Here is a 26,774-nt window from a genome sequence, read left to right as displayed (position 1 = left end):
CAACCAGTTGGTAAAGAATGAAACTAGAACACTTTCTAACACCATACACAAAAATAAACTCAAAATGGATTAAAGATCTAAATGCAAGACCAGAAGCTATAAAACTCCTAGAGGAAAACATAGGCAAAACACTCTCCGACATAAACAACAGCAGGATCCTCTATGACCCACCTCCCAGAATATTGGAAATAAAAGCAAAAATAAACAAATGGGACCTAATTAAAATTAAAAGCTTCTGCACAACAAAGGAAACTATAAGCAAGGTGAAAAGACAGCCTACAGAATGGGAGAAAATAATAGCAAATGAAGCAATGGACAAAGAATTAATCTCAAAAGTATACAAGCAACTCCTGCAGCTCAATTCCAGAAAAATAAACGACCCAATCAAAAAATGGGCCAAAGAACTAAACAGACATTTCTCCAAAGAAGACATGCAGATGGCCAACAAACACTTGAGAAGATGCTCAACATCACTCATTATCAGAGAAATGCAAATTAAAACCACAATGAGGTACCATTACACGCCAGTCAGAATGGCTGCTATCCAAAAGTGTACAAGCAATAAATGCTGGAGAGAGTGTGGAGAAAAGGGAACCCTCTTACACTGTTGGTGGGAATGCAAACTAGTACAGCCACTATGGAGAACAGTGTGGAGATTGCTTAAAAAACTGGAAATAGAACTCCCACATGACCCAGCAATCCAAATCCTGGGCATACACACCGAGGAAACCAGATCTGAAAGAGACACGTACACCCCAATGTTCATCACAGCACTGTTTATAATAGCTAGGACATGAAAGCAACCTAGATGCCCATCAGCAGATGAATGGATAAGAAAGCTGTGGTACATATACACAATGGAATATTACTCAGCCACTAAAAAGAATACATTTGAATCAGTTCTGATGAGATGGATGAAACTGGAGCTTATTATACAGAGTGAGGTAAGTCATAAAGAAAAACAACAATACAGTATACTAGCGCATATATATGGAATTTAGAAAGATGGTAACGATAACCCTGTATGCAAGACAGCAAGAGAGACACAGATGTATTGAACAGTCCTTGGACTCTGTGGGAGAGGGCGAGGGTGGGATGATATGGGAGAATGGCATTCACACATGCAAATTATCATGTGTGAAATGAATCACCAGTCTAGGTTTGATGCATGATACAGGATGTTCAGGCCTGGTCCACTGGGATGACCCAGAGGGATGGAATGGGGAGGCAGGTGGGAGAGAGGTTCAGGATGGGGAACACATGTACACCCATGGAGGATTCAAGTCAATGTATGGCAAAACCAATACAATGTTGTAAAGTAAAATAAATAAAGTAATTAATTAAAAAAAAATAAAAGGCTGAATCTGACCTGTCAACAGATGGGAGAGGCTGGGGCTGCAGAGATAGTCAGAAAGGTGCCTCCCCACCCAGGTGATGCCTCCACCTTCATCCCTTCTGGGTCTGTAACACTCTGACCACACCAGTGTGTGTATATGACTGTGTCTCTGTGTATATGTCTGTGAGTAGGGAGCCTGGATTTGGAGAGAAGGTTAGGGAAGGCAGATGCAAACTTGAGAGTAATACACGGGGCAAAAAACAGGGCCTGCAAAGAGAAGCAGCTTGGAGCTGATCAGGAGCTGCCAAGTGGAAACAGGGTAGAAGAAGACACCAGAGAGATGGGCTGGGGCCAGACCAGGCACGGTCTAATTGCCCAGGTAGAGATTTTGAACTTCGTTGGTTTTTTTTTCCTCTGCCTTTTATGTCATCTGAGTCTCAAACCAACCCTGAGAGGATTCAGTCTAGCTTCCCATTTCAGAGACAGAAAACTGAGGCTTGGAGTACAAACCAAACCAAAACAACAAAAACAAAAAAAAGCCTTGCCGGCCATTTACAACAGCATGGATGGACCTTGAGGGCATTATGCTAAATGAAATAAATCAGACAGAGAATGATAAATACTGTATGGTATCATCTTAAAAAAATCAAGCTCATAGATACAGAAAACAGTTGGTGGTTGTTGCCAAAAGTAGGGTGTAGGGGTGGGAGTGAAATGGGTGAAGGGGGTCAAAATGTACACACTTCCAGATATAAAATAAATCACAAAGATATAATGTACAGCCTGGTGACTGCAGTTAATAATGCTACAATTCACATTTGGATGTAGCTGAAAGAATTGATCTTAAAAGTTCTCATCACCCCACTGAAATCTTGTGAAGTAATTAGCCTCCAACTAATAAAAAAATGAAAAAAATAAAAAAGTTCTCATCACAAAAAAAAAAATTATAACTATGTATGGTGACCGACATTAACGAGACACTGTGGTGATCATTCTGCAAGACACACAAAAATAAATCATCATGTTGAACACCTGAAACTAATATAATGTTACATTTCACTTTAGATGTCAATAAAAAAATAAATAAAAAACAGCAAGTCAATTCCAAAATTTAAAAAAAAAAATTGCAAACGATGGGCAAAGAAGTATGGAGTGGAGAATTTAGATCGAGCGATCCCCAGGATAGCGCTTATACTGAATTCTGAACTGCCTCCAGCGGCAAAATCTGGGGAGTTCTCTTACAGAGAAGTCTGGGGGCTGCCCACCGGATGACGGGCCCTGCCCCCTCTCGGTGCCTGACCAGTGTCTGCACGACAGCCAGTGTCCCTCAGGGATGAAGTGCTGTCGCCAAGCGTGCTTCCTCCAGTGCGTGCGGAAGGTCTCAGATAAGGGTCCCTCTCCACTGTGCTGACCGCCAGCCAGACCCCAAGCCCCAGGGCCGGGGCACCGGCAGGACTCCCCCGGTCCCTGTGTTGCAGTTAAGATGGGCAGATGCCCCGAGGACCGTCTGCGCTGCCTGAGCCCTGCGCAGCACCTCTGCTCCAAGGACTCGGACTGCCAGGGCTGCAAGCGGTGCTGCCTGGGTGCCTGCGGCCGGGACTGCAGAAGCCCTGTCTGAGGTAGGGCTGTGTGTGCTCGGGCCAGCTCCTCCCCTCTCTGAGCCCCAGCCCTAAGAGATCCCTCGAGTTCAGCCAGCTGAACAGGAACCTTCCCAGAAGCCTGGGCCTCCTGTGGCCAGCCCTGGAGAAGTGGATGGGGTGGGAGGGGTCCTCCTAGCATCACAGAGGAACCGGGTGTCCCTGTCCTCTTGTTGAACTTGTATCACCTGGACCACGGCCCTAACGCTCTGAGCTTCAGTTTGCCCCTGTGAAGGAGGGTGGGGAGTCCTGCCCTCCTGGCTGGGCTGATGGGGTCTGGATGGGGGAATCAGACCCAGAACCCAGAGCTTTATTATGGAAAGGGGGTTAACCTTTTCCTTGTCTCTCCTCAGGCTAATTCTGGGTTAAGATCCATAACTCTGAACCATGGGATGGGGTTCTCTGCAGGAAGATATGAAGATGCGCGGGGTCTGGGACCCAGCAACCCAGACAGAAGCTGCCCTGCCAGTGGAAATTCCAACCTTAATAAACTCTGTTCTAGAAGAATTTTCCAAACGTCAATCTGTTCACAATGTTCGCCATACCTGCAAAATAGCATCATGATATTTTGTGTATTGCCTGTACTCCTATTGACCTAATGTTTTTCTTCCAAGGGACTCACTTTTGTATAAAAATAAATTTACTTGAAAAGAGAAACTGGATATCACTACTTTAAATGGGATAAACAGGGTCACTTCTCACAAACAGAATGTAAGTGTAAAAGCAGATGCAACTAAAGCAATGAAGTTCCATGTAAGTAAATCATGTCTGACTAAATGATATGAAATAATAATATTAGATTCTGGCTAGATACTGCCACCTCCCAGAACTGTGAGCCTGAAGCCTGCTCTCTGTCTCTGTTGTGATAAAGGATGATTAACGAGGGTTAAAGAGATGTTAAAGACACAGATCTCTAATCTGGGATATTCTTGCTGGTATACTCAGGATTGAAAAGAACTTTCTCAATGCAAGAGTCACTGGTGTACGATGTTGCATCGAGACTCACGCTAAGATCATTTCAAATTGCTCCACATTTGGGGAAATGTTGTCTGAACAGTTGAGATGTCATTATTTATGGGTGGGTCTGACTCTACCATTGGATAATAAGTCACTGGCCTCTATTTCTTGTGGGCCTGGTCCATGGCCAGAGCTTAATGAGTGGGGGTGTTAAGGGAATGACAGCCATCCAAGTGGCACTAGTGGTAAAGAACCTGCCTGCCAATGCAGGAGATGTAAGAGATTAGGGTTCGATCCGTGGGTCGGAAGACGCCCTGGAGAAGGAAAATGGCAACCCACTCCAGCATTCTTGCCTGCAGAATCCCATGGAGAGGGGAGCCTGGTGGGCTACAGTCCATAGGGTAGCAAAGAGTCAGACACTACTGAAGCGACTTAGTTCACGTGGACACACACACACACACACAAACACACAGAGCCATCCCAATGGACATTCCTGAGAGTGATCCCCAGCAGACAGCAAGCAGGAAAAGAGGGAGGTCCATCCTACAACCAGAGGGAAATGAATTTTGCCAACACTCTGTGAGCTGGAAGAGAAACCCAAACCCTAGATGAGAACCACCACCCTGGCTGACATCTAACTTCAACCTAGTAAAACGCTGAGTAGAGAATCCAGCCATGTCATGCTCAGATTTCTGACCCACAGAAACTATGAGGTGATTAATTTCATATTTCTTCAAGTTGCTAGGGAGACCAGGTTCCAATCCCTGGTTGCGAAACTAGATCCCACATGCCACAGCCAAGAGTTTGCATGAAGTGAAGTGAAGTCGCTCAGTTGTGTTCGACTCTTTGAGACCCCATGGACTGCAGCTTCCCAGGCCCCTCCGTTCTTGGGATTTTCCAGGCAAGAGTACTGGAGTGGGTTGCTACTTCCTTCTCCAGGGGACCTTCTCAACCCAGGGATGGAATCTAGGTCTTCTGCATTGCAGGCGGACACTTGACCGTCTGAGCCACCAGGGAAGCCCTGGTGTTTGCATGCTGCAACTAAAAAAAAGAAAAAAGAACCCCGCATGTTGCAAGTAAAAGAGCCCACATGTGGGGTCTCCCTGGTGGTTCAGATGGTAAAGATTCCACACACCGCAGCTAAGACCTGGTACAGACAAATAAATAAATATTAAAAACAAACAACCCCCCAAACAAATACCTGGATTTTGAAGACTTAGCACAAAAATGAAAATGTAAAATATATCATTCATAATTTCTTTATTGATTCCATGTTGAAATTATTTTAATAATATTGGGGTGAAACAAAATATAGCAGTAAGACTAATGTTACCCCTTTCTTTTTACTGTTTTTAAAAGTTGCCTTAAGAAAAATTTTAAGTCTATTTGTGGCTCACATTACATCTATCAGACAGTCATGGCCTAGAGGACTCAGAAGTCGACCATATGACCTTGAGCAAGTCACCTCACCTCTCAAAGCTTTACATTTCTTATCTGCAAGATTGGAATAATAATAATAGTGCCTATGTCACAAACATTTTTCAGTTTAAAAGATAAGGTCTATAGAATATTGGAACCAAGGTAAGTGCTCAATAAATAAATCATCATTATTAATAACAATATCTGTAAAGTAGGAAACCTTTCTTGTATGGTCCTAATCTTCAGGACCAGGCACACAGTAGGTGTTTAATAAAAGCTTGTGGGTCACACACCTTGACAAAGCTCTTTGGCAGGGTTCTGTCTTACCCTTGCCACTGTGAATCAGGAATTCTGTGGGCAGGTGAGGACACTGAATTTCGGGGGCAAAATGATTTGTTTCAGGCTTCCCTGTTTCAACATGTCCCTGCTGAAATATTGGAATATGTGAGTTCCCATCCCAGGTCCACAAGGTCTAGCTAAGTGCCCTGAGCAAGTGACACTTGTGAAACAGGGATGAGAAGACCCTGTCGGCAAGAACTTAGGTAAGTCACCTGAAGCCCAGCCCCTGGCCCATATTAAGCACTCAACTAAGGAAGCTATTATTACTGCTGTCCTCTAGGGACCCCCCACCAAATTACCCCTCATCCCCTGGCCTCTGACTTGGTGAGGATGCCTGGGCTGCGGGGGCCCAGTCTCCACACACCCTGCTTCTTCTCTCAACCGAGTCAGGAATAGAAACCACCGCTTCCGGGCTCCCTCCCCGGGCAGCGGCAGCGATCAATAGACCTCAGCCACCGGGGACGGAGGAAGGTTGGGCAGAGGCTGCAGGCTGCAGAGGCGCAGAGGGGCCGCGGGGCAGAGCGATCCCGCCAGAAAGCGGCTCTCCAGCCTCTGCGCCTTCGGGAACCACACGGCCCGCGGGCGCCCTGGAAAGGCCCCTACAGGTACGGGACCTCCCTTGCGGGGCGGGAAGCGAAGACGAGGTTAGGGGAAGGGACGTGGGCTGCAAGAATAGGAAGCCAGGCTGCCCCCGGGGTTCCCAGTGCCCGTGGCCCCACTATGAGAACTCCCTCAAGGAGTGAGCAGCGTGGAACTGGCTGAGCTTTGGGGCTGTCCCATCGGCTCATCTGTACAGAAGGAGTCGAAAACCTCCCAGTCAGGGTTAGTGGAGGGATTAAACTCAGTGAAGTGTATCTAGAGCCCAGAGAATTGTCCAGCACATACTAGGTGCTCAAAATTAATATATGGAGCGTCTTGAATCAAAAAGTCTAGCCTCCAGCCTCAACTGTTCCATGGGGTAGCTGAATAATAATTTTCAGCAAATCATTTGATCTTTCTTACTGATATTCAGATTCCTGTCAGAGAAGGTTTGTTAAATTATTCATCCTGTTTCATAGAGCAGGAAAGTGAGTTCTAGAAAAAAGGAAAAAGAATTTGCCCACAGTCATGTGCCTAATGGGTGATGGAACTGGATTAGAAACCCCATCTTTTGAATCCAAGTCCAGTAGAGGCATAGGAGCTGCATCACATATATATTTATTGTGCACGAATTATGTGCCAGGAATGGTGCTGCCCATAAGCAATTCGCCTCATTTAATCCTCCAAACTTGTCATAGAACCTAAGATGTTCCCCAGTTCACAGATGAGAAAACCGAAGCTCAGAGAGGGGCATGATTCTGGTCAAGGTCAACAGTTAGTAAATGGCAGTCGCAGAATTTGAACCCAAGTGTAATGAGGGAAGTGCAATGAACTGACATTTATTGAGCATCTATTGTGTTCCAGGGGCCTCTGCACACATACAATAACTCTTCACCGGAATGTATTATCTCCATTCTGTAGATAAGGGAACTAAAACCCAGAGCTGCAGGAGACTGGCCAGAGGTCACACAAGTGACGGAGGTAAGGACGAAATCCCCACCTACTTAAACACCAGGCCTAGGGTGAGTGACAGGTACCCTGCGTGCTTCCTGTCAGGCACTGGGCCAGCGACTGGATAGGCACTCAGTCCCCGGTCCAGCCTGAGAAGCAGGCATTACTGAAGTAATCTCAGTAATCTGATGAGATTACTGAGGGTCAGGAGGTGAGTCACTAGCCCTTGAATCCAGCAGAGCTTGGAGGCAGTGAGCAGTGGAAGGATCTAACATTTCCTGAGTATCCACTAAGGCTGATCATGTCCATAACCTACCTTAATCCTCCAGCTTTCGAGAGCAGGTGCTATTGTCTGCATTGTGAATTGTGCATCGTGCCAGAAATAGAAATCTGGAGAAAAGCATCTTCTTCAAGGCTCCAGATGTATCGGGGTGGTGATGAACCCACCTGCCTGACTCTGGGAGACAGTAAAACAGGTGAAAGACTTACCATACCCCTTCTGGAGCCAGGCCTGCTAAAGGCATTAGGTCATTTAATATTTTTGACCACTCTTTTTAATAGTTGACAGAAGCTCTGAAAGGTGACATGACTTCCTTACGGTCACACAAGAGTGCCAAAATTCAGTCAGGTTGAATCTTATGGTTGCTGTGTAGTCACCAAGTTGTATCTGACACTTTGGGACCCTATGGACTATAGCCCGCCAGGCTCCCCTGTCCTTGGGATTTTCCAGGCAATCTACTGGAGTGGGTTGCCATGCCCTCCTCCAGGGCATCTTCCTGACCCAGGAATCAAACCCATGTCTCCTGCATTAGCAGGTGGGTTCTTTACTGCTGAGCCCCCACGGAATCCCTCTGACAGACTCTACAGATGTTTTAAAAAGTCTAAGCCAATGCCTCTCAATCCTGACCGTGCATCAGAATCACCCTCCAAACTTGTTGAAACACACACTGCTGAATCTCCTCCCCTGAGTTTGTGATTCAGCAAGTCCCCAGCAGGCTAAGAATATGCTGCATCTTTGACAAATCCCCAAGTGATGGTGACTCTGCTAGCTCAGGGAACGCACCTTAAGACCTTCTGGTCTAAATTGATTCTCCCAATAACCCTAGATAGTAAGCATTGCTATCCCATTGTGTAAAAGAGGAAACTGAGGTTCAAAGTACCGGCTTGTTTAAGATCCCGTAGGAAACCTCTGGTGTGCAAAAACCCAAGTTTGGGCAAGGAGACATACTGTATGGGCAGCCAGCAGGTGCCAGGACATCCTGCCTTCAATAGCTCTCATCATCCAAGGTACAGCTCAGCATTTCCTTTATGTAAATGAAGGAGGCGGACTCGGTGATTTGGCCAAAGACCCCCCAGTCGGGGAATGAGAGATATTCAAACCCAAGCCTGACTCTTGAGACCAGAGGGCACCTGACACTGTGCACCTATGGCATACCAGACGCTTGACATGGAGCCTCCAACACGCCTGGCTGGTGGATGGCGCGGGGAGGGAATTTAGACCTGGTCTTTGGGGAAGGGGCTAGGCACTAGGGCCTCCCTGATGACTCAGATGGTAAAGCATCTGCCTGCAATGCACACAGGGTTGGGAAGATCCCCTTGAGAAGGAAATGGCAACCCACTCCAATATTCTTGCCTGGAAAATTCCATGGTTGGGGCAGCCTGGTATGCTACAGTCCATGGGATGGCAGAGTCGGTTGCGACTGAGCAACTTTACTGGTTCCCTGGATAGAGGGACTTCCCTGATGGTCCAGTGGCTAAGAACTCCACGCTCCCTATGCAGAGGGCCTGGGTTCAATCCCCAGTCAGGGAACTAGATCCCACATGCTGCAGCTAAACAGCCCAAGCGCTGCAACTAACACCCAGAGCAACCGAATAAATTAAAAAATAAAATGGATAGAAAAATTATTCAGATCCATTAAAAGTGACCTTGTGAAAGAAACTCCTGCTAAGAGAGAAACTGGTGGAAGAGGAGTCTGATAAGAGAAGCACTTTCCAGGGCTTTGCCATGGTGACCAGGGAGTGTGGCTTCTGTTTCAGAGGCGGCAACATTTGTGATGTCCCCTGTGAAACCGCCAATGTGAAGACTCTCTGGAGTTTCATGGGGAGTAGGCAGAGGGCATCTGATGTTTGTTGACTGCCCCACTGTATTTTGGTGCCTCCCTTTTGAGTTAATACCTGAGTCTTTTAAAAAAATTTTTTTATGTATTTGGCTGCGTTGGATCTTAGATGTGGCAGGTGGGTTCTTTTATTTTGGCAGGATCTTTGGCTGTGGCATGAGGGAACATTATTTGCAGCATTCGAGCTCTTAGTTGCAGCATGTGGGATCTAGATCCTTGACCAGGGATTGAACCCGGGTCCCTGCATTGGGAGCATGGAGGATTAGCCCCTGGAACACCAGGGAAGTCCCCATACTTGAGTCTTGAGGGACATTCTGGACCCCTGCTGCAGACACTGAACAAATCATGCTTCACCCTGATAGCTAGGGCTGCACTAAGATGCCTGGCAAATCTGATGCTCCTACCTGACACTTAGATCTCCACTGAGTGACCCTAAGCAGCAAGGACCAAAGGGCAGCCTTTCGCAGGGCAATGCAGTACTTTCATCGTCAGCAGCACCCAGTCAGGGACCACTGGGGGCTGCGGTGAGTGTTAGGACAGAGTAAAGGTGTTCACATCGCACAGTTGTTGAGCTGTGGTTGGCTGTGACCACGCTGCCTGGACGCTCATTCTTACAGTGCCCTGAGCCTGAAGCCTCATAACTCCATGAGCCACGCTTTGCAAAGTACATTCTCAAGGGAGCAGAAGCTGAGACAGAGTTAGCAGTGCAAGTTTCATGGCAAAGCAACATCTGTGAAAGGGAAGGAGAGGATGCAGGACTAGGTACCAGGAGCATCACCTTGCTGACCTGATCACATCCCTGCCAGCCCCCTGGGGCAGCTCTGGAGCAAGGATTTTCCATAATGGGGGTCCTCCATTAGGCAGAAAGGGAAAGAGCCTTGAAAGACAGCCTTACTCTGTTCCTGGCCAGGGGCTTCCCCGGGTATAGTGTGATCTCAGCTCAAGTACCAGGTGTCTGAGAAGCACTTCCTGTCCGTGATCAGCTAACACACTCCTCGCAGCTGGGTGGCGAGCTGCTTCTTGAAGGAGCTCTGAGCTGCACACCTCCTTCTGCTCTGGGGATCCACATCCCGTTCACACTGGGAACAGCTCTGGTGGGCTCTCTTCCCGTAGGAAACCATAGAGGGTGGGGTCCGTGGGGCAGACTACAGCCGCAGTCCCTGCTGCAGGTGCTCGCCACCGTCATCACCCCTCCTCGTCACCCCATTCGTCTCCTTGTCCTCAGCTACCATCAGAGCTACTCTCAGTGGCTTACCTGGTGGTGTGACCCAAACCCTCATCCTGAGTGTCAGCAAACCCTTCTCAGGCCACGGTCACGGCACTGGTCTGTTTCAGGTCGTGAAGGGAAGGTAACACCAAGACATTATGCTTTTCCTCTGTGCATCTTCACCGCTCTCCTCCAGTTCTGCCGGGCCTCTCCTCTCTGAGATGCAATTCAAGTTTAGGAAAAATCCCTTCTGATTGGCTTGGCAAATCAGCTACTTAGAAGCCTGTACTCTAAACCTCATGAGCTTTGTTTTCAGTCCCACTTTGTGACACTGAAATATTATTCAGCCGGCTCATCCTTTACCCAGCCTTCTCATCCTCAGAACCTCGGGGCCAGGACAGCAGCCAAAAGGGGCGAGAAAAGAAGCTCATCTGTGAAATATCTCAGGATCACTTTTTCTCATTCCATGGTGATTTCCACCAACACACTTTATTATATTTAGTTCTGCTTCTTCCTTTAAAAAAAAGGAACTAATTAAATAGCTCGTGGTCTCACTATTTTGTAGTGTTTAAATAGGACTTTTATTTATTGATTAGATATTCTACTGTTTTCCTATTCCTGAGTTTAGAAATTTTAATTATCTTTTTTATTATTTTCCTTTTAGTTCTCCTTTGGTTTACTCTGTATTTTTTTTTTTTAGGTCTTTATGTTAAATTCTTGATTTTTTTCCAACATTTCATTCTATTATTCATGTATATAAATGTTATTCAGCCATGAAAAAATAAGAAAATCTTGCCATTTGTGACAACAGGATGGATCCTGAGGACCCTAGGCTAGGTGAGATCAGTCTGAGATAGACAAACAATATGTGCACTGTTACATTTATTGCCACGTTTGTCACAAGAGCCAAGGTACGGAAACAACCTAAGTGCCCCTAGAGGTGAATGGATAAGGACGATGTGACATATGTAGATCCATATATAATGGAATATTACTCAGCCATGAAAAAGATGGAAAGCCTGCCACCTACAACAACATGAATGGACCTTGAACACATTATGCTAAGTGAGATAAGTCAGACAAAGACAAGTGTTGTATGAAACTACTTATATACGAAATCTAAAAAGCCACACTCATATAAACAGAGAGAAAAATGGTAGTTCTAGGAATGGGGAGGTATAAGAGATGGATTATTTAAGGGTACAAATTTGTAAAGAGTAGGAAATAAGTCCTAAAGATCTAATCCACAGTAGACTGAATATGTGCTATAATATTGTATTATGATCTTTAAATTTGCTGAGACTAGAATTTATTTCATCCACTAAAAAAAAGATAATTATGTAACATGATGGTGACACTAATTATTGATACAATGGCAATCATATTTCAATATATGTGTATCAAGTTAATATGTGGCACACCTTAAACTTACAGAGTTATATGTCAAATATATTTCCATTTAAAATAAATAAAATAAATGTAAAAGGAGGAGCTGTGACAAGGCAATTAAACTGATCAGAACAGCTCAATAGAAAAGGGAACAAGGACATGAAAAGGCAGCTCATGAAGGGGGAGAAAGTGTTAACTAACACCTGAATCGATATGAAAGATGCACCATCTCTTTGATCATTAAACGCCAGTTTGAAAAACATGATTTCCATTGCATTTTACTACAATATATTTGATTCACTAACAACTTTGGGCAATTCTTTCCCTCCTCTGGGTTTTAGTTCTATCAACTGTAAAATGAGGAAGCTGGAGAGATTGTGGCCAAGGGCTCCATCAGTCCCTTAAACAGTGAAAGAGGCTGAAAGATTCTACAGGAGCTGTTGTTCTCAATATTGGGAACCTGGAAAACACAAGGAGCTGAGATCATTGAAAAGGAAGAATAAGGGGGAGCCAGAGACCCCATTGAGAATAATTGCCTTGACATTGAGGATAACTGCCTTGACATTGAGGATAATAGCCTTAACATTGAGAATAGCTGATTCGACAGATTTGTAGAGGATCATCTCAGCCAAATTGCTTCCATCTGCACCATCTTCTCCATTTGTATACGTTTCCATCAACATATTTCCGTGTGCTGTCCCATCACTCAAGAGTATTGAGCTCATCTTAGGGACTGCCCTGCAGGAAACAAATTATGCAGTAGTGACAACACGATCAAGAAGTTAGTTCTACATCTTGGTTGTGGACCCAGCTGGAGAAGACGCTGTGACTTTGGAAAGCCCGTCATCTTCCTCTCTGAGCCTCAGGTTTTTCATGTTTAAGTAAAGTGGTGGTTCATGATCATCTCAAAGTGTACTGCCTGTTCTAACTAGAGGGAAGGCTGTGTGATCAGGGAAGTTGCCAAGAGCTGATAAATACCGGGTGCGTGTTTCTGACGCCTCGGACTGGCACCCCGAGAAGGATGACACACACGCCCAGTGGGAAGAGAGCATCGCTGGTCCTGTTCTTAGGGCATCAGAAGCACTCAGAGTTTCCTGTAACCTTTGAGTGATGCTCAGTTGTTCTGCCTCAGGGATGACCAGGAAACCTCAGAGACGGGCAGAAGGCTCCCAGCCTCTGATGGGCGCTCCAGGTTGTTGGATGCTAGATCCAGCAGGTGGAAGTAGGGAGCAAGAACGAGTCCTCCCACTGGCACTGAACATGTGATGTTTGTTCTTCTCAAGCTACTGTGCATCGCTCAAAGGGCTGTGTGTGTGAGTGTGTGTGTGTGTGTGTGTGACCTCAACAGTGCCTGGAAGTCACAAACCCACTTTCTGACCCTCCCCCTGACTTCCTGCCTGGAGTTATTCACATGTCAGATATGCCTGTATTAGGTTCTAGGTTATTTGGAGTTTTAGTGCAAAGAGCTTGGAAACCTCCACCTGCTCTGGCCTTCTCTTTTACAGATGGTGTCAGTGAGGTTCAGAGAGTGTGTGGAACTTCTCTGAGTCTAAGTGGATTGGGCACAGTACTGCCTGCTTCTGAATCGAGCAAGGACAGAGAATAGCAGGTACCTGGAAGGAATATGAGGCTGGATGTCTCAATAGGAATGAAAAGACTCTCTTCTCTGCCCAGGTACAGGCTCCCAAGTCAGCAGAACCTGGTCCAAATGGGGACATGGAACCGATGAATCCTTGGTCCAGAGTCATGTTGCCCCATTTGGGCCCCTTATCATGATGTGAATCCCTTCTTTCTTTGAGTGAATAACTCCCCCTTGACACTATACATGATTAAAATTTTTTAATGCCAGTGCGCTCCACGTGTCAGAAGACAAATGTCCAGGCATCAGTCAGAATCAGAGAAATTTACATTTACAAGAGTTTGATCAAATCAGCAAGTTCCAAAGTTAGGTAGAATGAACATTGGTCTAGGAGAGAGGGAATCAGGTCTTGGTGGCCCTGATTTGCTGAGTGAAATTGGTAAAAGCATTTCTTCCTAAATTTCACCTTGTACAACTGATATAAAACAAAGAGGAAAAGTACATCTGCCCACAGACTTTTCTTTTTTATATAATTTTATTTATTTATTTTTGGCTGCAATGAGTCTTCACTGCTGTGCATAGGCTTTTCTCTAGTTGCGGTGTGGGGGCTACTCTCTAGTTGCGGTGTGGGGGCTACTCTCTAGTTGCGGTGTGCAGGCTTCTCTGCGGTGGCTTTGCTTCCTGCAGAGCATGGGCTTCAGGGCACACAGGCTCAGTGGCTGCAGCTTGTGGGCCTATTTGCCCCACTGTATGTGGGTTCCTAGATCCCGGCCCACGGATCAAACCCATATCCCTTGCATAGGCAGGTGGACCCATCTGAACCACCAAGTGAGTCCCCTCCACAGACATTTTATTGTCCCTGACCCCTTGCTTCATCTTTTGAGCTATTTGAAACCCTAAAAGATGATTCTTGAGAGTTCCTTGGACAGCAAGGAGATCAAGCCAGTCAGTCCTAAAGTCAATGCTGAAGCTGAAGCTCCAGTACTTTGGCCGCCTGATGCGAAGAACTGACTCATTGGAAAAGACCCTGATGCTGGGAAAGACTGAAGGCAGGAGGAGAAGGGGGCAACAGAGGATGAGATGGTTGGATGGCATCACTGACTCGATGGACATGAGTTTGAGCAAACTCTGGGAAATGGTTAAGGATGAGGAAGCCTGGCTTGCTGCAGTCCATGGGGTCACAAAGATCGGTCGTGACTGAGTGACTGAACGACCCAACAACAATAACAACCACCCCTTCCTTGGATTGTTTTGTTAATCTGGTGTCAAAATCACCAAGGGAGGCTGTGCAGGGGCAAAGCTATTGCATCCTTGAAAGTTGCTATGAAAGTAGAGCTTTAATGTTCTCACCATAACAACAACAACAATAAAATAGCATTACCTGAGGAGAAGGATTTATTAGCTATTCTTACTGTGGTAAATATGTTGAGTGTATACATATATCAAATCACCAGGTTATACACCTTAAACTTGTACAGTGTTATATGTCAATTTTATCTCAATAAAATGGAGGAAAGAGACAAAATCAATGGGGAAAATATCTCTGTCTTCACTATACAGAATCTTCACATTCTGGAACGTGTTAATTATTTATGCAAGGCTTTTTTATTTCCTACTTGAATACTTGTTTACATTTCTTTTTTAAAGTTCTCCCTTCTCTCATTAAGTTTATTTGTTGAGTGGTTTAATTGTGTTGATATTAGTATTGGGAATTTTTCCCATTTTCTGATTATTGCTAGTTTATAATAAAAATAGGATTCACAAAACCACAATGAGGTACCATTACACGCCAGTCAGGATGGCTGCTATCCAAAAGTCTACAAGCAATAAATGCTGGAGAGGCTGTGGAGAAAAGGGAACCCTCTTACACTGTTGGTGGGAATGCAAACTAGTACAGCCACTATGGAAAACAGTGTGGAGATTCCTTAAAAAACTGAAAATAGAACTGCCATATGACCCAGCAATACCACTTCTGGGCATACACACTGAGGAAACCAGATCTGAAAGAGACACGTGCACCCCAATGTTCATCGCAGCACTGTTTATAATAGCCAGGACATGGAAGCAACCTAGATGCCCATCAGCAGATGAATGGATAAGGAAGCTGTGGTACATATACACCATGGAATTTTACTCAGCCGTCAAAAAGAATTCATTTGAACCAGTCCTAATGAGATGGATGAAACTGGAGCCCCTTATACAGAGTGAAGTAAGCCAGAAAGATAAAGAACATTACAGCATACTAACACATATATATGGAATTTAGAAAGATGGTAACGATAACCCTATATGCAAAACAGAAAAAGAGACACAGAAATACAGAACAGACTTTTGAACTCTGTGGGAGAATGTGAGGGTGGGATGTTTCAAAAGAACAGCATGTATACTATCTATGGTGAAACAGATCACCAGCCCAGGTGGGATGCATGAGACAAGTTCTCCGGCCTGGTGCACTGGGAAGACCCAGAGGAATCGGGTGGAGAGGGAGATGGGGGGGGTATCGGGATGGGGAATAAGTGTAAATCTATGGCTGATTCATATCAATGTATGACAAAACCCACTGAAATGTTGTGAAGTAATTAGCCTCCAACTAATAAAAAAATTTTAAAAAATAAATAAATAAATAAATAAATAAAAATAGGATTCATGGGACTTCCCTGGGGGTCCAGTTAGGACTTGGTGCTTTCACTGCCGTGGGCTGGGCCTGGGTTCAATCCTTGATTGGGGAACTGAGATCCCGTAAGCTATGTGGTGCAGCCCTATCTTAAAAATAAAATAGGATTTAGTTGCACCCCTATGTTCATATAACCCTCTTCAAATAGCCAATACATGGAAACAACCGAAATGTCCATCAATAGATGAACAAAAAAAAACCAAAAACAAATGGATGGATAAAGAAGATGTGATATACACAAAATGGAGTGCTATTCAGCCATAAAACAGAATGAAATAATGCCATTTGTAGCAACTTGGGTGAACCTAGAGATTATCACACTAAATGAAGTAAGTCAGAAGGAGAAAGATGAATACTATATGATATCACTTACATGTGGAATCTAACATATGACAAAAAGGACCTTATCTATGAAACAGAAACAGACTCACAGACATAGAGAACAGACTTATGGTTACAAGGGGGGGGGGGTGGGGAGGGGTGGATTGGGAATTTGGGATTCGTAGGTACAAACTGTAATACATAGAATGAATAAACAGCAAGGCCCTCCTGTATAGCACAGGGCACTATATGCAATATCCTGTGATAAACCATAATGGAAAAGCATATTAAAAAAATATATGTATGGATATATATATCTGAATCTCTTTGCTGTATAAAAGAAATGAACACAACATTGTAAATCAGTTATACTTCAATAAAAATTTCAAAAAAACTAGGACTTATCATCACTAACTAGCTCTGTGTCCTTGGGTGATTAATGATGCTTTCATGGCTTCAGTCTTGTTGTTGCTGTTGTTGTTGGAAGTGCTGTGTGGTTTGCAGGATCTCAGTTCCCTGATCGAGGATCAAAGCCATATCCTCTGCACTGGAAGTGCAGAGTCTGACCCATTGGATTGCCAGGGAAGTCCCATGGTTTCAATCTTTTAACAAAATTAAAGAGGTGTATATGGCCCATCTGAGGGAGTTCTAATGCAAAATAAGACAACACTTATGACATGTTTAGTACAGGGTCTGGAAGAGACAAAACACTAAAACAGAAACCGTCCTCACCGCCTGTGGTGTATTATGTTTCTCAGGCCAGAAGTTTAGGCCCTGCTCTTGTCTGTGCTCCAAGATGCGTGGTCCAGTCCATCCCCTGGAGAATCAGAGGGAAACCCTGGCTCCTGGGGTCGGGGGTAGTGTCTAAGGGACACTGGGCTATCTCTCGCCCCCAACAAGGCCTCTGCTCCCCAACTCCCCTCTAGAATAGCCCAACACACACACACAAAGAAGACATGTTTCAGCGCCAGAATATCAGGGCTGAACTGACATTCATTACTAGACTTCCAGCATAATTTCACCCAACTCCCCTCAAACTAAATAGACAAAACTGAGGCTCAGAGAGAGAAAGAGATTTATCTGCAGTCATCTAGCAAGTTGGGAGGAGCCTAGAACTAGAACTCAGGTCTCCTGACTGCCAAGTGGGGTGCCCACTGAACCCCAATGCCCCTCCCACTTCTTCCTGGAGAACTCCATTGCACAACGACAGTGGGGCAGATGAGCCAACAGCAGAGCCATGAGGTCATCCAAGTTTACCCAACATACGCCCTCCTGCTGTCTTCACTCCTTCAGTCTACTCTACCCCAACTTGTATGTCCTCAGAGAACTTTATTCAGCAATGAAATGGAAGATCAATGTGTCTTTCCTCCTCATTCACATCTTGAAATGGAAAGCTGGGAAAGGATATTGCTTCACCCAGAGGAATTGTGTGTTATTGGGGGTCATCTCAGGTGTGAACAGGTGAAATGCTTCGAGAGCAGGGGTTTCCTGGCATCTGTCTTTCTGTCTTCTTGGAGGATACAGATTCATGGGAAACGTTAGAGAAAGGGAGGGAGGGAGTCAGAGGTTTAGCCAGGAGGGCTGGCTGGTCACACTGGCAGGGTTGATCATAGCCAGGTCAGAAGTGGAGTCAATGGGAAGGTTTGGGGGCTTTATTTCCCTGGTCCGAGGCCAGAGGACAAATGTCTAGGTTTCCATCTCCTGGTGAAATGGAGGCTGTGGTTCTTGGGTTGATTTTTGGATTTCTACAGTGAACCCTAGGAACAGGCCTCTTGTTCCTGCCCCTGCTCTGCTTCACACCCCAAGAACATCAGCCATGGGTCCCACTCCACTCTCCACTGGGGACAGCAAGTCCCAAACCCACACCCAGAGCTCTCAGGAGCCCAGAAGTGATAAGAGCCAGAAACAAATGGAGTTGAAAGCAGTCTTTTATTGGAACGTTCATGAGGGAGGCAGTCCATGCTCAAGCTTGGGCCTCCTGGATGAGAGGAAGAAGGGGCAGTCTGGGAGAGGGTTGTGCGACAGGCACCGGGGCCTACCTCCCTGGGGACATCACAGGTGCAGCAAGAAGACTCTACCTGGTAGAAGAAAAGAGAGTCGGAAATGCGAATCAGCAGGTGAAAGACTCAGAGGCAGTGGGAGGCAGGACCAAGTCTACATGTCATCCTTCTCAGGATCCCAGTTATAGCCTCTGAGACCCCTCAGTCTCTCCATCACCTCCCCATGTCCTTTCCCCCACTAGCCTAGGATCACCCTCCACCAGTCAGCCTCTCTGTACCCTCATGGGTCACCTTTTCCTCCACCCAGTTCTCACCTCACCGGGGATCCATACAGGTCTTCCCACAAAAACCTTCACAGCACTTCTTGGCTCCTGGGCACTGAGCATCTCTCAGACACTTGTTAGGGGGATTCCACAAGGCGCACCGGATCAGAACCCTGGGGCAAGTGCCACGCTTGAATGGAAGGCTGGCTCGTTCTTGTCCTACAATTACATCTTGTCCTTTGACTGGATCTTGACCTTTCACTGGACCTTGACCTTTCACTGGATCTTGACTTTTCACTGGGTCTTGTCCTTTGACAGGCGATTGACCATTGATTGGACCCTTTCCGTTGACTACAACATTTCCTTTCTTAATGCCTTGACTTTTCGGACTACCTGTTGAAAGAAATATCCCCACATTTAGACCAATGGGTCTGCTTCAAATATCTAGTCTTTGCTCCAGGTCCAGCCACTGCTCACTGCGGTGTCCCTTAAGCTGAGGGACACTGAGACAGAGGAGGCTCACCAGGGCTAGGTGGGGTCTGCACTCTCAGATGGCTGTTCCCTGGGCTTTGGGGAAAAGGTCCATAGGACCAGGTTTCCTATGGGTGTCTGTTTCTTCCCCTCACCCTCCATTCTGGGTCCTGGGCCCTCATGAGGATATGCCAGGGAGGAGTGACTTTCAGGAGATGAGGACACATGGTCATCTTTGGGGAAACTTGGTGGAAGGGCAAGGAGCTGTGAGACACATGCCAGGAGACCTGAGCTCCAGCCTGGCTCTGGAGATTGCCCTGACAATCCCTCACCTCACTCTGGATCTCAGTGTCCTGCTTTGGAAAACAAAAGTCTTCAGATTCCATGATTTCTGAGGCCCTGTTGGTTCTTAACCTCCTTTTCTAGGACTGATGACTCAGGTGCTTTGATGGAGCAAACAGACAGGGAGGAGACCCCCACACCCAGGGCCCAGATTCCTGGGGCTTCTCAACTTCATTTCATGTTCTGTTCAAGTATCAGTGCTTGAGACCAGGTCATGTTACAACACTCCTTCCACAAACAGCCCTGATTTCTCAGTCCTGAGGCAGAATGTACATGGAGTCTAGTGGGCAACTTCCTACATCTCTGGATACACTCCAGGCTGAGGAGTGGGCTCCAGCTCTGCATGCTGCCCCTTGTCAAGACCCAGGCTGCCCCTAACATCCTCTCCTCAACCCAAGCCAGCCCTACCCAGGCCACTCGTCCACTCACTTGTTATGACAGCTGCCTTTGCCACCAGCGTCCCAAGGACAAGAAGGACCACAATCTGGACCAAGAAGCTTCTGGTCTTCATGTTGTCAGGAAGGTGTATGACTGAGAGCTGTAACTAAGCCTAGTTTTATGCAGCTTCAGCTTGGTCAGGTGCCAAGGGTGCGTCTGTGGTTTCACAAGGGCTAAGACTTACTCTTTCTTAGTTCTACCGGGAAATATCCACCCCCATCCTGGGAGGGACCTTGGGCCCTTCCCCAGGGATTATCCACAGGGAGATATGGTGACTGTTACATCATTTCTAATAGCCCCATGAGCTGTCTCATATTCTCACAAAGAAGTCTGGCAGGCTGGTCTGTAGGCATCATCATGACCAAATTCTTTATACTTAAAGAGTATGAAGCCCAAAGGAGAGAGAGGAATCACCCATAGTCATTCAACAAGTCAGTGGTAGGTCCGGTGTACTGTTTCCATAGCCAAGGTGTTCCCCCATTACTCCTCAGCTCCTGCAAGCCCCACCCAGACCTAACAGTTTACCTTTCCCAGCATCATGCTAGGCTTTTCTTTCATTCTCCCCTGATCCCAAGGAAAACTCTCAAAGGCAAATTTTCCTTGAGTGTTTAACGACTAATCATAATACTTTGCTATTTCACAGGCAGTCCCTGAAGTGGGCCAAGAAAGTAATAGGGAAGGTGGCATTCGACATCTGGAGTGGCATGTTGCTCTTGAAATCTCAATAAGAAGACAGAAAACACCCACAAAATAAAAGGAAGAAAGTAGAAATCTCTATAAGGTGGATATCTACAATGTATACATCCAACATGGCTTCTGCCTTTTTAGAACAGGCCCCCTGTTTCTTCCGAAGAACTCCTGGTTCTTTGTACCATCAACTTAGGAATCTGATGGGAATTTTTGAACACGAAAGCCTGACACCCAGTCACAGATCAGGGTGTGTGTGTGTGTGTGTGTGTGTGGTCTATTGACATCCTTTGTTTAAATGGACACTAAGGGGAAGTCCCTCATTTTGGTAAGGGTAGGAGAGATGAGCCTGGAAACTCCTGAAGCTACGGTTCCAGTCTGGGAGGAAGGCAACTGTTTGAGAAAAATAAATCTCATTCAATTATAAAAGCAGAGAAATTATGGTAAGAGAGGCTTCAGAACGGACCAGTCAGCCCTTCATCCCCCTTTATCTTGAGAGCAGTTCTTCCCACACCTTTCCCATAGTTCGGTTATGATCCAATAAACTGCCTAAACTAGTCTGAGTTCGTATTTTGTCACTGTTGTCAAAGTTCAGAATAAAAAAAATGAATACCCAGAAGTTAGGTATTGTCAGGGACAGAACCTGAAGTTTGGAAATAACAGTGAGTTCTGGGTGAGACAGGAATGAAAGCAAACTAAGTATTTTGTAGTCAAACAGTTGTTAATATCTCCACCCTTTGTTTCTTTGGACTAGGTCTCATCATGCCCACCAGTGCTGCTAAAACATTAAGGAGCTATAGCAAATACAAGATGTTGGAGTTGGCAGGCTACTTTAAAAAAAAAAAAAAAAACCCTCATCACAAAATAAATTATACCAACAAAAAAGTGTGTAGAACTGATACTCCTTAAAGAATTAAAACATTAAAATGGCAGCCAGCACTCACTTACCAAAAACAAAAAGAGACTACTTCTTGTATATATGCCATATCAACATTTATTCCTCATCAGTTTCTTTCCTGTCCATTTTCCACAGAGGTAAACACTTTCTTGGATTTCCTAATTTTCTGTTAACTCAAGCATCTTGCTCATTTCTTGCTGGGTTGTCTACCTTTTCTTCATTGTTTTGTAGAGAGAAGAAACTGTCACACATTACTAGTAAGAGTGTATATTCATGCAACCTGTTTGAAAATAAATTTGGCATAGCTAGTAAAATTAAACATGAGCAAAATCTTTAAATTTTTACCAATCTGATGAGAGAGAAGTGATGCACTGCTGAAGATTTTAGTTAGCATTTCTCTCAGTTCAGTTCAGTTCATTTCAGTTACTCAGTAGTGTCTGACTCTTGGCAACCCCATGGCCTGCAGCACGCCAGGCTTCCCTGTCCTTCACCAACTCCCGGAGCTTGCTCAAACTCATGTCCATTTAGTCAGTGATGCCATCCAGCCATCTCATCCTCCATTATCCCCTTCTCCTCCTGCCTTCAATCTTTCCCAGCATTAGGGTCTTTTCCAATGAATCAGTTCTTTGCATCAGGTGGCCACCATATTGGAACATCAGTCTTTACAATGAATATTCAGGACTGATTTCCTTTCGGATTGACTGGTTTGATCTCCTTGCAGTCCAAGGAGTCTTCTCCAACACCACAGATCAAAAGCATCAATTCTTCAGTGCTCAGCTTTCTTTATGGTCCAACTCTCACATCCATACATGACTACTGGAAAAACCATAGCTTTGACTAGACAGACTTTTGTCAGCAAAGTAATGTCTCTGCTCTTTGGTTGCTGTCTAGGTTGGTCATAGCTTTTCTTCCAAGGAGCAAGTGTCTTTTAATTTCATGGCTGCAGTCACCATCTGCAGTGATTTTAGAGCTCAAGAAAATAAAGGAGTACATCAAGGCTGTATATTGTCACCCTGATTATTTAACTTATATGCAGAGTACATTATGTGAAATGCTGGGCTGGATGAAGCACAAGCTGGAATCAAGATTGCCAGCAGAAATATCAACAACTTCAGATACGCAGATGACACCTCTCTCATGGCAGAAACTGAAGAGGAACTAAAGAGCCTCTTTATGAAAGTGAAAGAGGAGAGTGAAAAGGCTGGCTTAAAACTCAAGATTCAAAAAACTAAAATGGCATCCAGTCCCATCACTTCATGGCAAATAGATGGGACCAACAATGGAAACACTGAGAGACTTTAGCATCTCTCTATCATGAATTATTTCAAGCATTTTTCATATTTTAAAAGCTACTTATATTTCTTTATCTGAAAACATTATTTCTTTTGCTTATTTTCCTATATACTCATTAGCTTTTTTCTTCTCAATTTCTAGCACTCCTTACATATTATAGAGAAAGGTCTTTATCTGTGATACAGTTTGTAAGTAAAAATTTTAACTCATTCTTAGACCTGCTCAAAATAGCTCAGGGTGGCCCTCTTTTCTCCTCTTCTCTAGATAATGCCTACTGTTGTTTGATTATTTCTGCTCTGGACTTATGCATTTCTGCTTCATAATATCCTTAAATTGGTGAAATTGTTTCATTAATTTTTTCAATTCATGTGCCAAAAGAAAATCTAAATGCTACAAAAGGATCCTAGAAAAAATAACTTTCTAAACTGAAACTGCCACAAGAAAAGGTAGAAAACCATTGCAAAGATGGAAACAATAGTCAACAATTTTTGACCAAATAAAAGCACCAGGATCAGACTTCTTTGTAAGCATATTCTATAAGGCAAACAAGGAACAACTAATTCTAATATGACATAAATAGAAAATAAGAAACAATTCCTAGCATGTCATATGAAGTAAACATAATCTTGATAACAGAGCTTAATAAGGACTTATATCAATTATATGTCAATAAAGCTGTTTAAAAATAAAATTATCAACAAGGATTTTATGAAAAAGAAAGATTTTAAGTAAATGTTATTCATAGAACATAGATTCATGAACACAAAAATCAACTGTGTTCATAAAATTGGAAACAGATCTTAAAAATAAATGGAAAAAAAAAGAAACAGATCTACAGATAATTGTTAGAATCAATGAGAATTTATTACAATGGATGCATACAAAGGAAATATACAAAACTCAATGGTACTACGTAAATCAACAACACAAATCAGCAAATGAAATTTCAATAATTTTTATAATCATATAAAATATGAAGAGTTTATAAATACACATAATAGATTTTGTACAGAATCACTACAAAGAAAATTATAAAACTTTAGAGAGAGACATATTTTAACACCCCCAAATCAGAAGTGTATACCATGTTCATGGATTGCAAGACTCAATATGATAAGTATGCCAATTCTCTTCAAATTGATTTTCAGTCTCAATGCAATCAAACCCCCAGGAAAGTTTTTGCAAAAGTAAACCAAGAGAAACTTGGCAATGCGATTCTGAAATGCATACAAAAATGCAAAAGGCAAGGTAGCCAAAATACTCTTGAAGAAGAATAATTTACTAAGACTTGATGTAGGAGATATCAAGTTTTATTTTAAAGCTGTAATAATTATGATAAAGTGGTATTACAACAACCATAGACAGATATGCAAAAGAAAAAAAATAGAGTCACCAGACAGATGACTTGCACATAATGAGAGTATGTTTCTAACTTGGCTATAGTAAACAAATATCGCTACTGTCATATTAAGAAGGCTGCACATCATAATATTAGTATGCTTTCCATAAGTGGTTGAAAGAGGATACAGGTTAAGAAGGCAGGATAGAAGAAAGGAGAAGAAAAATAAATAAGTAAATGTTGCTTTATTAGAAAACTCATCATGTCTGATGGGATCCTGTTACATTTATAAATATATTACCAAAAAATGAATATCACTAGATCTCTGTTTACTAACTTCCAGTGATGTCCATGCAATCTTACCAACAGAAAAAAAGTTGGAGAGTACTATGTGGGTTCTGAAAATATTTCAGTTGAACATAGAACTCCTGTATATGAAAATACTTATGTGTGAAAAAGGAAAAGTGTTTGAAGGAATAGCCACTGCTGTGAATACTGGTTACATGATGATGATGGGAGAGGAAAGAGAACAAGCATGAATAGCTCTGCCTTTATCCATATTACTTTCTAATTTTTTTCTTGTTACAACGGTCAAAGAAAGTTCAGTTAACAATTAAGAAGAAAGGGAATTTTAATTGAACCAGACTGAGGATTATAACCCGGAAGAGAGACTCTCAGAAAGCTCTGAGAAACTGTTCCGCCAGGTGCAAGTTGAAGGCACAGTCATATACATTTTCGAGATAAAGGATCATACATCAAAATGACATCCTGATACTTTACACAAAGTTCACCGAGGACACATAGTGCAGGGAAGCCCATATAAAGAGAGCGGGAAGTCCATGATCCCCCGCAGAGTTGGGAAAGAATGCTATCCTTTGAAGAAATTATATTGCTGATGTCAGAAGAAAGGGGAAAATGTTATCTTTATGGTCAAGCAGATGCTCCTATCTTCGAGGACGTTTGTTTAATATGTAATGCAGGAACACACTACACATTAGGGAGGGAGGGAAGAGGACCAAACAGATGCAGAGAGAGAATTCTGTGTTTAGTTTTTTCTTATCCTGCCAGGAAATAAGAATTTTATTTCATCACAACAAAAATCTCTTATGATCTGAACATATCAAATAAAGAAAATTAAAATTCATAATTTGCTGTTGTTGTTTAGTCGTTAAGTTGTGTTCAACTCTTTTGCAACCTCACGGAGTGTAGCCCCCCCAAGCTCCTCTGTCCATGGGATTTCTCAGGCAAGAATACTGGAGAGGGTTTCCATTTCCTTCTCCAAGAGATCTTCCCAATCAAGGGATCAAACTCACATCTCCTGCATTGGCAGGCAGATTCTTTACCACTGAGCCACCAAAATTCATTATAGGTTAGAATAAAGCACTCAAATAATCAAGTGAGTGGAGAAAACAGGGTAATTGAGAGTTGCTTGGAAAGAAATAATCATTAATGTAAGTAAGTGTTAAAAAGGGATGTGTAAAATATGTCATAATGTAAAAGGAAAACAGTGCATCAATCAGAGGCCGTCAAAAGAAATCACCTAGATAGTTCAAGCAGAGAAAGAATTTCAGCTATTGTATGAGCACATCTCATTGTAAGAACCAAAATCACGCATGAAATCCTGGATATGAAAGAGTCTGGGAAAAGATAGGCATTTGATTTACAACCCCTGCAGGAAGGCATTCTGGGAGCAGCTGAAATGCATGCAGATGGAGACACTGCACAGTACCTGCCATACCCCAGCTCCCTCCCATACTTACACTTCCAGTTAGAAACTATTCACCTCTCAGAAGGCAAAGCTTGCCCACTTGAGTGGGAGCTGAAGTGAGTGGGTCTGAGAATAAGCAAGGCAGGACACAAGAGCTGGGAGATATGAATAAAATCAATAGAGAAGAATGCAGGGTATTTATGAGAGCAGTCGTTACCTTGCAGTGCTGGAGTAATATCTCATAGTGGCCAGGGCTGACGGTGGAGCCCTCCTCTCTCAGACAAGTACCTAAGAAAGAGAAGTCCACCTATGTGTTAGGAAAACTGCAAAGGAGGGAGCCCTTGAGCTAAATTAAGAAACCTATTACTTCCAACCCTTCCCACTCAAATAAGATACTCCTTTCAAAAGACAGTCCTTGACTCTGATTTTAAAATAAGAAAGAAATTTGGAAATGATATAAGCTATATAAAGAGCTTTTTAAAACAACAGAAATGAGACGCAAACCTTCAAAGCATTTGAAAGAGGAGTCTTAAAATCCCCAGTAAAATATCACCACAAAGCTGAGAAAAACTTATAAACTAAAATAGATTTTTAAAACTAGTGAAGCAAATTAAAGGTATGAGGAGAAGTGAAAGTCACTCAGCCGTGTCCAATCCGCTACCCCATGGATTGTAGCCCACCAGGCTTCTCTGCCCATGGAATTCTCCAGGCAACAATATGGAGTAGGTAGTGTTTCCTTCTCCAGGGGACCTTCCCAACCAAGGGATTGAACCCAGGTCTCCCACACTAAAGGCAGATTCTTTACCATCTAGCCACCAGGGAAGCCCAAA

General features: G+C 43.9%; 2 protein-coding genes and 1 non-coding gene across 3 annotated transcripts in view; 1 reads left to right on the top strand and 2 right to left on the bottom strand.

Annotated features, from left to right (window-relative positions):
• The first annotated feature begins 8,954 nt into the window (after window positions 1-8,954).
• On the top strand, window positions 8,955-9,028 carry TRNAR-CCU. The gene has a single exon. It is a non-coding gene; the product is annotated as a tRNA-Arg (tRNA).
• Window positions 9,029-18,460: 9,432 nt separating this feature from the next.
• Window positions 18,461-26,774, bottom strand: part of LOC122681878 (elafin-like) — a 45,353-nt gene continuing 37,039 nt past the window's right edge. Inside the window, exon 3 of the mRNA XM_043884434.1 lies at window positions 18,461-18,583. The gene's annotated coding sequence lies outside the window, so the exon portion shown is untranslated. The remainder of the gene's footprint in view (window positions 18,584-26,774) is intronic.
• LOC122681118 (elafin-like) lies at window positions 18,821-20,092 on the bottom strand. Its single transcript, XM_043882832.1, has 2 exons — window positions 20,011-20,092; window positions 18,821-19,161 (listed from the first exon to the last, which is right to left on the bottom strand). The coding sequence occupies exons 1-2, from the start codon at window positions 20,090-20,092 to the stop codon at window positions 18,821-18,823; spliced, it is 423 nt and encodes a 140-aa protein (XP_043738767.1).

Source organism: Cervus elaphus, chromosome 23, assembly GCF_910594005.1.
Source record: "Cervus elaphus chromosome 23, mCerEla1.1, whole genome shotgun sequence".
NCBI classification, from domain to species: Eukaryota; Metazoa; Chordata; class Mammalia; order Artiodactyla; family Cervidae; genus Cervus; species Cervus elaphus.
This window is presented reverse-complemented; position numbering and strand designations above follow the sequence as displayed.

Bases quoted from the DNA above. Each gene is read 5' to 3' on its own strand.
- LOC122681118 (XM_043882832.1), bottom strand. From the start codon at position 20,092: ATGAAGACCAGAAGCTTCTTGGTCCAGATTGTGGTCCTTCTTGTCCTT. The intron at 19,162-20,010 runs GTGAGTGGACGA...TTCTTTCAACAG, and splicing joins AAAGGCAGCTGTCATAACAA to GTAGTCCGAAAAGTCAAGGC.